General features: G+C 45.0%; 1 protein-coding gene across 1 annotated transcript; it reads right to left on the bottom strand.

Annotated features, from left to right (window-relative positions):
• Positions 1-402: 402 nt before the first annotated feature.
• Positions 403-10,269, bottom strand: ODC1 (ornithine decarboxylase 1). Its single transcript, XM_058801019.1, has 11 exons — positions 10,049-10,269; positions 7,060-7,208; positions 6,726-6,899; positions 6,385-6,557; positions 5,963-6,097; positions 5,724-5,805; positions 5,311-5,394; positions 3,875-4,037; positions 3,676-3,788; positions 3,189-3,403; positions 403-871 (listed from the first exon to the last, which is right to left on the bottom strand). Exons 2-11 carry the CDS (start codon positions 7,159-7,161, stop codon positions 730-732), a joined length of 1,383 nt encoding a protein of 460 aa, XP_058657002.1. The 5' UTR covers positions 7,162-7,208; positions 10,049-10,269; the 3' UTR covers positions 403-729.
• Between the last annotated feature and the right edge of the window lie 1,448 nt (positions 10,270-11,717).

Genomic DNA, 11,717 nt, shown 5'->3' with positions numbered 1-11,717 from the left:
CTCTGTTTTCTCTTTAATGACTAGATATGTTCATAAACATATCAAGTGCTGGCCACAGCACTTGCAGACTACCTTGCAGAAAACCAGCACTGCACTGAACCTGCAATATGCAACTTGGTACACACATGTTCATTAGTGAAAAATAAATGTGAATTCACAAGAGTTCACATAATATTCAATTTGTTGACAGTCAACTTTCTTCTCATCACATATGAAAAAAGATAATTCCATTTCCCTATCCATTGAGGGGGTTTCCTTCAGTTGAGAGAGCAACGGTAGGGGAGATCCATTTATTAATAAGTTCTGGGCTTGCAGCATCTGGTCTGCCCTCACATATGCTGTAAGAGCCATCTATGACACAATTTTCTACAGTTTAATGAAACACAGGGCCAGTTATTTCAATATGCTTTATTTTAAAACAGGTAGGTCACAAAGCACTAAGCTTAGCCCGTTCTGCCATACACAAGCTACAAATACTTGTTTGACAGTTGAGGGTCAGTCTTTAGTAGCATACATGAAAAGTGAATAAAAATCCATATAAAACAATATTCAAATAGTTTCCATAGGAACACAGATAATTGTGACCCATCTCCTAGTAATTTTTCTTGCATTTATGCCAAATCTAAATGTTAAAAAAAACACTTAAAAATTCTACCAAGAATTAAGTTAACAGTCCCCCAAATGCCCTAAATTCAATGACTAACCTTGCACTTAGTTACTAAATATTACCTATACATTAATACTAGCTGAAGCACAAGTTGCTGGATATTCAATTCCACTTTCCCAGGCACAAGAGACTGGCAGACTAGCAACATCCTGCTCCTCCACCTCAGCTAGGAACCCTTGCTCCTTGATCTGCTGCATTAGTTGCCTAGAAAGAAAAAAAAATAAAGAGTGAGTCAAAAACTGTTTCACTGCAATCTACCTAAAAATGTAAGGTACATTTTTTTAAGTTGTCAGCGAGTATGAAATTAATTCTTTATGCATCATCTGCAATCCTGATATTATCATAGAGGGGAAAAAACCTAAAAACAATAAAAGCAGAATCCATGCAGGTCATTTGTGGCTGGCTAGGCTTTAGGGTAAGTGCCAATACCAAGCTGATTTTACCATTTCTGTGTAGGATTTAGATTTGCAAAGACTCACCCATACAGTTGCATCTGTATACCTCATGCTATTCAGATTTACTGTCTTAGTGCTCAATAGTTCAGAATTTCAGATGTGAAAATCCCTGACAACTTGACTGTCACTTATCCCACAGCCTCACATTAGTGGGTAACTTGAATCAAGAAAAAGTATGGATAACAGACTAGGAAAGGAGCTGACCAGACTAGTAAGAACCAAGCAACTCCTTCCATATTCAGACAAGAGCTGTACTAAAACACAACCTCATAAGAAGTTCAGTTAACTGAGTTTTTGGACTTAGCTCATAGATTCATAGAAAAGTTTGGATGCAGCCCAGGACACGTTTGGCTTTCTGGACTGCGAGGGCAATGGCTGGGTCAAGCCTAGCCTCTCATCCACAGCACCTCCAAGTCCTTCTGAGCAGGGCTGCTCTGGATCTGCTCATCCCCTAGCCTGGATTCATAACAGGGGTTGCCCCCATCCAGCTGGAGCACCTTGCACTTGGTCTTGTTGAACCTCATGAGATTCCCATGGCCCCACTTCTCAAGCCTGTCCCAGTCCCTCAGGTGTGGGGTGGCATCCCATCCCTCAGATGTGTCAACAGCAACACTCAGCTTGGTGTCACCTTATAGTTCTAGTTATCTTAGGAATACAAGGCAAACAGTTGTGTCACTGCATGGCTCCTCATGTATTACTGGTTTTTACTTAGACATATGTAATCATCTTGTCCTTTATCTTTCACAGTTTCTAGTCCCAAATTTAGTTGTTCACCTCTAGAATATGTAGATGACATTCCAAAAGACTTTTGCCTGTCCTAGAAAGATCTGCAGCATAATCTCATTGATGCATGCCTCTCAGTTAAAGGCCAGCCTTTATCACAGAATATTCTTGTCAAAACAGAAAACACACATAGGCCTGAAAGAAGGCTGGGCTGTGGCCTTGGATTACAGTTATGTTTGCATAATTAAGCTCAGCATGCCTCAGACCAAATATTAAATTTTAACAGCAACCTAGTGATACAATGAAAAAGCAAATTATTCTCCCACAGAGCCATTTTTAGTTCAATTAGACACCGTTTTGGGGTGTTAAGGGAAGTCAAAAGGCTTCATATGTTGTGAAAACTGCTTCAATTGACTGGAGATTTCACTAAAGGAAAGAAAAAATAAAAGCCCTGCTTATACCGGCAGGGTTAGTAGAAGAATAGAGGTAGCTTCCTCTTACTTTTATGTCAGGAATTCCCCTGAACTTAAAGATATTCAATAAATTCAAAACCAACCCAATAGCAGAGCTAATCATGCTTTAGGGTAACACTTCTGCCCAAAAGTCCTCTGCCAGTTCAGCAGGCAGATACCAGTAGAGAGGTAAGGGCTTCCTCTTACAGGAAACCCCACTTTTACAGAAGGTGCAATCCATTAACCTCTGTTGCAATGCAGAGCACACAGGTTACTTTAAACTGCTGTTTAAGTTGCAGTTTCACAGTATCCTTGGACTTAAAAGGTAGTCCTGCTTTCTTTACTTACCTGCTTAATAACTTCCCATGGAGATCTAGCACTCTGCACTGAGCACTGAGCCAGAGCTCAACCTAAACCAAGGAATAGCTCTCAAACAAACATAGAGATCATACTGCGAAGCAACACTGTTGAATATCTCTGCATCCTGCAGTAAGCTAGTAATTCAGAAGACAACATATTATAACTGTGATTGACAGGTCTCTGATTACAAATCACAGAACCTAAATGTAAAGAATTCATAATGATTCTGTATGTTGTGCAATAATAAAACACTAGCTAGAATCCAGATTAATGAAGTCTCCTAACATTGCCCCTTTAAAACTATCTTTCCTATAAGCATGTACAACAGAGAAAAGTAATTAGTAGCATCAGCATTTTTCTAACCACACAGCAAAAGCTTTCAGAAGCACTGCCTTTTTCCCACACCAGGAGGCTTTACGAGAGCTGTGGCACCAAAACTACCCTTGCTTGTTAAGGGGTAGCCAACTGATACAAGCTATTTATTACAGTGATCTCAGAAGTACTGATGGATCAAGCTACTTAGTTACTAACCATGCTGGTCTTGACATCACATAGTGTATTGTTGGCCTCTGGAATCCATTGAAAGTAGAAGCTGCTGCAACAGTATAGGCACCCATGTTTTCAAACAGGATCCAGTCACCAACTTGAAGCTCCGGCATGTTGAACCGCTCAACAATCCGATCCAAGCCATCACACGTTGGTCCCCAAATGCTGCAGGAGTAGCAGCTGTCATCTGGCTTAGGCCGCTAAAGAAGAGTGGAGTTTAATTAGCTGACTGTCAAAACAGAACTTCCAGAAGCAATATCATAGTGTAACATTTCCCCTCTGAAGAAAAGGAAGAGCTGCTGGCAGGTTCTTCACCTCTGGCTTTGAGTTAATTCCACTGCGTGCTTCATAAGTTAAATGCCAGAGTCTGGCAACATGAAGGGAGCAGTGAACTGAAAAGTGACTGCTGTGACAAGGATTCTCCTACACCCATGATATGTGACTAGTATGTGATATTTCTGAACAGGCATACCTTTTGCAGGACTGGCTTAACATGTGCATGATCATACAAGATGCAGTTGAATGATCCATAGACCCCATCATTCACGTAGTACATAAGTGTTTTGTCATTTGTATCATCTTCATCTGGAAGAAGTTGAGACACCAGTGAGAAAAAGTCTTGAAAAGACACACAGTTGGCTAGATGTAAGTCTAGGGCTTGATTTACATACCATCAGAACCTGTTTGCTCCTTCAACACAATTTTCTTTGCAATTATGTTGACTGCCAGAGTGAATGCTGATGCAACATAGTATCTTCCTGGCTCTGCAATAATATTTATTCCAGAATCGGAAGGGAAGTATTTATCCAGTGCTGGGTTGATTACACTTGTGATCTACGGAAAAAATCAGATGCTAGTATTAGAATTTCAGCTGCTACTCAGGTGCTACCTTAGACATCTGAAATGAAGTAAGATCCTCAAATTAAAAATTATATACTAGTGAAACATGTAACATCTATTGTAATTTCTATTGACTGCTTTTGTTTTTTTTTCTTATTCAAAATCTTGTTTGCAATTAAATTTACTATATACAAAGCAACAAAAGCAGACACCACTTGCAGCCTAAAGTTTAAGTAACAAAGCAGGTCATGTTTGAGGCTGAAGGAAATCACCCCTCCTAGGCTCATTAAACCATCATTAATGCCCTGCAAGTCTTCACACTTCAATCTGATATGTAGTTCACTTGTAGTGCTGCTACTTATGCACTATTCCACAGCTTACTAAATCCTAAATATGTCATCTCATGGGATCATAAGCATACAGAGGGCTTTCCCATCATACTTGAACTTCAGCTGCCTTCATGAACAGTTATTTCCAGGTTCTGAGGTTATCCTGAAGCTGCCTCCAACTGCAACATGACTGTATCATGCCATAGAGCCCAATGACATGATTTGCTTTTGATGCCTCACATGTGCCCACACCGCACTATGAGAAGCCAGACTTTATTAGGAGCTACCGAAGGGGCTACAATGTTGGCTCACACTATTACAAGAAAATGTTTAATGTAACCTGCTGTATCCTTGTGCTAGCATGTAACATTTAACACCTCCTCGGGTTAGGAGGCAAGTGCTCTGACAACACTGCTGTAAGTGGGAGTCCCAGCAATATTCAGCCCCCTTGCCTCTTCAGAAAGCAGAGCTATTGTTGAGGTAATGCAGACTGGAAAACACTGAACAACTTAATTATCCAAAAGCCAGTCCTAAATCAAATCCAACACTGACCTCATATGCTGCCACCCCTAAGGACAGTATGGGCTCAGGACTACCCTTTCACCCTGTTTGGGAGCACTGCCAATCTATTCTGTCTCAAGTACACAACCAACTGAAAGAAGTCTATGCCAGTAAGAATCAACCCTGTAGTTAAAACTGGCTTAACTTTTTTGAGATTTCTGCATGTTTGTGCAGTCATTTAGCTATATATCTAATGAGCTCATCTAATTTCTAGCTTTCAGATTAATTCCTATTTGCCTCTTAATTACATTTCTGACCAAGCAGACACATTTTTGCAAATGTGTCCGCATACAAGCAGAAAAAGCAAGATTTTATTTAATCCAGATCAACACTCAAAGCAGACTCCGCAACCTGAGAACTTCTTAGCAAAGCTATACCTCTTCAAATTTAAGCTTGACATCTTCAGAGCCAGGGAAGCCACCACCAATATCAAGCAGATACATATTGAAGCCAAGTTCAGCCTAAAATGAAATGAACAGCAATACTGTCAAGAAAAGTTTATAATTTATGTCAGTTTATAATTTACCATTTTAGCTTAAAAAGTAATGTGAAGTCATTTCATTAACACTTGAAACAGAGCTAACACATGTTCAAGTAACAGTAATTTGAGTTTGAGCTGCCAATTTTAGTTCTGCCAAGCTGGTCAAAGTAAGCTACCAGGACCTAAAAAATTCCAACAACATCAAGTCAGTGACTTAGCTAGCTTTTAACCCCATTATAGTTGTACACTTCATTCAGTTTTGCCACAACAGTTGAGCAGTAGTTCCAGAGAAAGCAGAACTAGACTTACTCCCATATCAAACACACAGCGGGCATCAGAAATGGCTTGAACAAAGGTCTCTGGGTCTGTACATCCACTTCCAACATGGAAACTACAAAAAGATACAAAATATCAGTTGCTATTTGGCAAATTACTCAAGAAGTTTTGTACAAACTCATGTCATCACATGCAAAGGCAGGGCTATTGTCAGGTAGACCATTTAAAGGAAACTTATTTAGTATGACTGTGTTTTGATACTGTCAGCTCACCTAACTCCAACAATGGCAAGGTCAAGTTCTTTTGCACGCTCCAGAAGAAGCCTGCTGGTCTTAAGTGTAGCCCCAAATTTAACACTCAGACGACAGACTGCTTTGGAGTCATCGGTGGTAATGCGCAAGACCAACCTAGGAACAGGAAAAATGAGGAGTTAAGTTTCAATATAACAGACATCATCACCTGGCAGGTATGATCTCAGAACGAGATTGAGCTTAAAGATACAAGCTACTCTGCTATCTCTTCCTAAAGTGCTAGTAAAATATACAAGATTAGATTTGACTGGTTAAAAGTATGTTTATTATTTCATAGTTTTGCAGACTACCTTAAACTAATGAAGAACAAGTTTCAGATAAAGCAGATATTTCTGTATCTTGAGAACCCATGGAAGAATTATAGAACAATTAGCATTACTTACTTGGCTTTTGGATGGGCCCTTGCAACTTTCATTAGTTCTACTTCACTATCAAATGTCATCATCTGCACACCACTGCTGGCAGCATGTTTGATTTGAGATACTTGTTTGCAGGGATTTGCATATATTATTCGCTCAGGAGGCACACCAATGCTCTGTACCAGCTGTATTTCAGTCTGAAGAAAGAACAGATTACACTTGTAGAAGATATTTCTTGAGAGATGATTAATGTAATCATAACTACAAAAGCAACACCACTCGGTTATGCTTAATTTTACACAAACATGGCTTGTAAGGCTGCACAGATACCAGCATCACAGATCAGGAGACAGCTGAGATCTCACCTTACTGGCACAATCAAATCCTGCCCCAAGAACAGCAAGTGTCTTCACCACAGCTTTGCTGTCATTGCATTTTACGGCATAGAAGGGAGTCACCCGAGGAAGGGCCTTATGCCACCGCATGTGCTTCTTCACAATGTCCCCGAGGTCAGCAACATAGAAGGCATCTTTATCATCCTAGAGCAAACACACATCTTAACCTTACAAACAATAGATAACAGGATAAGTATAGAGGTCAGCATTTGAGGGGGCTGTCTTGTGGATCATTTGCAAGGACAACTATTAGTTTATAAGTTTGTAGCATCATGAAATGTAGTGGTTTTCCCATCATACTTACAGAAGATGACACTTCATTTATTTTTTGGTCAAGGATATCCTTGGCAGTAAAGCCTTCATCAAGGAAGGTCAACTCAAATTCTTCTTTGCTGAAGTTACTCATGACTTCCAAGATTTCAGGTTTACGTGAAAGGACTCGGGTATGAAGTACTGGGAAAAAAAAAGTTAGTTACATAATTTGAGTTTATATAGTTTACATTCAATACTTCAGTCATTATATGAGCACTACTTAGTGCTCATGTAATTTACAATTATACAGCTCCTACAGTGATCACTTCTAGCTACGTAGATTAGACACTTGCATAATGACAGAACAGATGTAATCAGAACCAAGGAGGCAGGCCAAAATAATCTTGCTAGCTGGAATGCAAGTTCTCCTCTGTTCAACAATTCTATGATGTTCTGAATCTGCTCAAAGAAAAAAACCTATCAAATAAATACTGTCAGTTATTATTAGTCTGGCTCCCTGGAAGTTTCTGCCGTCTTTTCCTTCACATCAGAGCTATTAATATTATGGCTAGCATCTACTTATGACCTTTTTTTTAACTCCTAAGCACTATTTTAGCTCACCAGTTTCAGAAGAAAGCGTTTACTTATTGCCAATATAGAATCCAAGACTACTGACTTCTGAGTAGTAACAACTCTTATTAGGTCCAAGCCAGGTAAATATTTGGATTCTCAATACAGTTCAGACTATGCATAAAGCAGACATGAGAACAGGGCTTTCCTTGAAGCTGCTCTGTTGGTAGTCAGAGCTTCCCTGTTCTACTCATGACCTCCAAGCTACATGAGAACCTCCGCTGTCATGAGTGGCAGATACACACTTTGAGACTGGTTCCTAACTCTGACCTGCAGAAAAAGTTCTAACAGGGATCCCAATTCGCACTTGAGAATAGGATCTTACAAATCTTCATTGCTAACAGAAATCTATCTGCTAAGTAGAAAGTCCCTTGAGAATTACAACTAAGGAGCAAAAGCACACTCCTCTGCCATCCATGATCCATGAAGTCCATGGGACACCCTTTCACTGGATAGCCCAAATACAGAGCAACAGCATTCTCCATCAAGCTGTTAAGCAGAGTGTGTGCTGCCTTTCAAAGACCTCAGCACTGCCAGTCATTCATGTAACAGGATCCAGCCTCCTTCCTTCTCACAGCAATTTTTACACTTAAACTAGTCATGCAGCCTAGGACTGAAAACTATGCAAACTCTGAATTACTCACTAATATTAAGTTATGTTACTGCTTCCTTTATTTTCAAAAAGTCTGGCTATAAACCAATTGAAAAAGGATGTTTTATAGCTGTTACAGTTTAACAAGACCAACAGAAAAAACCCAACAGAATCATTAATTCCATATGTGTATAACACCATTATTTGAATTTTATTGAATAACTTTGAAACATCAGCAATTACACTTCATTTCAACCTTCAGAAACATATGGCAACAAGAACTACTTCATATCTTTTGATAATTTCTCACTTATCAGAGACTTATAAATTTGAGATTCAAACTAGACTAAGCTTTGATTCTAATAAACCCAACAATCCGTTGAACCTCATTCTCCTTCTGCTCTCATTCACGTGCAGTGATAATTCTATCACAAGCTGGATTAAAGTCTTCTCTTTAAAGCCTCTTTGAAAGGACCATAAGAAGTAGCAAATTAAACACTTCTCAGGAGGTGCTTGTTACTAAGGAGAAGTTGCATCTCATCATAGACTTGCAGAAAGCAGTTCAGGGACTTCAGCTGTGGTTACGAGATGTGAACACCATCAGGAAGAATTTAGTTTAACCTCCCCACTGCAGAGAACGGCATGAACAGCACTTTTCCCTTTAACATGTAAAAGGGAAATTACTTTTACTAGCCACAACAGATTTTGTTAAAACGTTCTTGCAAGCTTTCCATCTCCACCTCACTGCACAATTTCAACTACAGTGTAATTACACAGCATATAGACAGAACACGATCATGTAGGTGCAAACTGTAGCCTCCCAAAGGATGTTTCTACTTGGACTGTGAGCAAAGTGTCTGCAGCTCCCCAGAAGAAAGGCAATTTATGCTCATTTAGAATTCGTTCTCCAGAACATTTCCCTATTTAGCAGCTGTACTTAGAGCTGAGTCATGCCTGCAGGCTCGGTACTCAAACAGCCAAGCTGCGTCTGGAAAAGGTGCCCGAAGCGCCCCTGACTCCGGAGCCCGCCGAGCGCTGCGGGCTGCACGGACGGGGCCGGCTGCCCTGCCCTCACCGACGCCTTCTCCCTGCACAGCCACACGGTCCCGCAGCAGAGCCCGATGCGGCCGAGATGGGGCTGCTCTGCCCGCCTCGGCAGCGGGGCATTGCGGCTTCCCGAGGAGGCGCCTGTCAGCCCCGGGTGCACCTTCACTAGAGCTCACATCACCCCGAGACGCCCAGGGAGCAGCGCTCCGCGGGAGAGGGGCTTGCTCCCCATCCCTCGGGCTATTCAAGGCCAGGTCGGACGGGGCTCTGAGCAGCCGGGTCTAATGGAAGTTGTTCCTGCCGTAGGCAGAGTTAGACCTGGATGGTCTTTAAGGTCCCTTCCAACCCAAACTGCTCTGTGACTCTCTGATCCGCTCCCGGCCCAGGCCAGTGCCCGCCGGGTGTGCAGGGGGGCAGCGCCCCGGCGCCGCTCGGCCCAAGGGCGAGCCCGGCCGCCTCAAGCCCCGTTCCTGCCACGCACCTGCCTTTCCCCACCCCGGAAACAGCCCGGCGGCCACGGCGGGGCCGTCCCTTCCCCCGCTGCCGGAAAGCGCCGCCAGTGCTCCCCAGGCGAGCCGGTCTGGCCCGCTTACAGCCGCCCGCAGCCTCCCGCCTCCCCACCGGGGCCGGGGATTCCCCGTGCCCGGCGGCAGCACCGGCGCCCAGCCCGGGCCGCGCCGCTTGCCAGCGGCCCCGCAGACACGTGGCTGCGCGCCGGCCGCTTCCGCCGCCCGCCCGCCCGCTCCCCGGCACATCCCGCCGCCCGCCTCACCTCGCAGCGGTGGCGGAGCTGCTGTCAAGCCCCGCGGCGGCCGATCCCCTCGCTCCGAGCCGCCTCCCCCTCCTCCTGCGAGCCGGGCGCGGTGCGCGGAGCCGGGCGGGAGCGCCGGACCGGCTGAGGAGGAGCGGGGCGAGCGGGGCGCCGCGGCTGACAAAGCTTCGCCACGGCCGCCGCGCTCCTATTTATAGCGCCGCGGCGTCGCTGTGGCAACGCACCAGCTCAAACCAGCCGCGATCGGCTGGGACCGGGCGCGCTCCCACCGCCGCTATTGTGACGTACGGCCGGACATGCGCACGGCGCGCCCCGCCCGCCCTGGCCCTGGCCCCGGTCCGGCCCCTGCCGTGTGTGCCGAGCCTCTGCGCGGGCTGAGGGCCCCTTCCCCCTGCGGTCGCCCGGGACGGGATCCACCTGCGGGGTGATGTGCGCGGCCCCAGCGCTGCGGGCTGCCAGCAGGTGCATGGCCCGCGCCGTCCCCGCCGCCGGTTCGGTACTCCCGGATCGGTACCGCAGCCTTAGCGTGAAAAAGCGGCTGCAGGAGGCCGGAGGGCTGCGGCTTCAAGCGATGCCTTTGGCAGATGTTGGAGGAGAGCACTGCTGAGCCAGGGGACACGGACTGTGTCATACCCGAGTGCCGGTGGGATGACAGAGCCATCCAATGTGTGCGGCTCGGTGCTCTGTGCCGCTGTGCTCGGCGCTGGCTGCTGTCCGCAGCGATGCTGCCCCTGCCTGCACCTCTGACCACCGAGGATGTTATCCAAAACACTTCCCGTGACACTGACCAGAGTTTTCCCATCCGCTCTTGTTCTGACACCGGTAGCTGTTTCCACTCTAAGGTTATTTTGTATTACTGGCTTATTTTAGAAATGGGCGTCCAGGGTAAGAAGGTATCAATTGATCCTTTCAATGCAGTTTTGGTTTAGCCCTGAGCGACTGTGCTTTCTGCCCTTGTCAGGACAGACATTTTCTGCTCCTTTCCCCCTCTCTTTAAAATGTTCAAGCCTCACCCCATGGTAGATGGACTAAGTCCCTGCCCTATGGACTGAGTTCCTGCCATGTCAATGTTTGTGGGAGGATGGAGCTGCCCTTGCCATGCTGAAAAAGTGATTTTTACACCCAGCCACCTCTGGAGCATTTATAAGAGAGGCAAGGAACCTTTCTGCAGCCCTTGCTGCAGGACAGAGCTCAGGGTGCTCCTGCTCCCCATGTCCAAGTCACTGAAGGCTCTTTTAATGGCTTTATGAAAGTAGATATCTGGGCTGCCCTTACCCTCCTGCAGAGCTGTGAGTGAGCACTGCAAAGGAGAAAACCCTCTGTCCTACATGGGGAAAAGTGATGGGAAGTGCTGGCTGCAGTGGGGTGTGGGATGCTCTGTGGAGCAAAGCAAAAGGTTGTGCTCACTGGCCTCAGAGGTTCCATCCCCCACTTCTCCCACCAAGCTCAGCTGGAAAATCCACTGTACTTCAGGCAGCAGCAGATCAATGGGATGTCCTTGCCCACCCCATATCCCCTGCCTTCTGGAGCTGGGTTGGGGGTGGAGGGCACCAGGCTGGGACTGCAAAACAATTCCTTAAAGGATTGAAATAAATGAAAACACCAAGATTAAGCAGACAATGAAGAAAAGGTGGATTGGGACAAAGCCAAAAAAATGTCAGGGGACAGA

The sequence above is a fragment of the Ammospiza caudacuta genome, chromosome 3 (assembly GCF_027887145.1).
Source record: "Ammospiza caudacuta isolate bAmmCau1 chromosome 3, bAmmCau1.pri, whole genome shotgun sequence".
Classification (NCBI taxonomy): domain Eukaryota; kingdom Metazoa; phylum Chordata; class Aves; order Passeriformes; family Passerellidae; genus Ammospiza; species Ammospiza caudacuta.
This window is presented reverse-complemented; position numbering and strand designations above follow the sequence as displayed.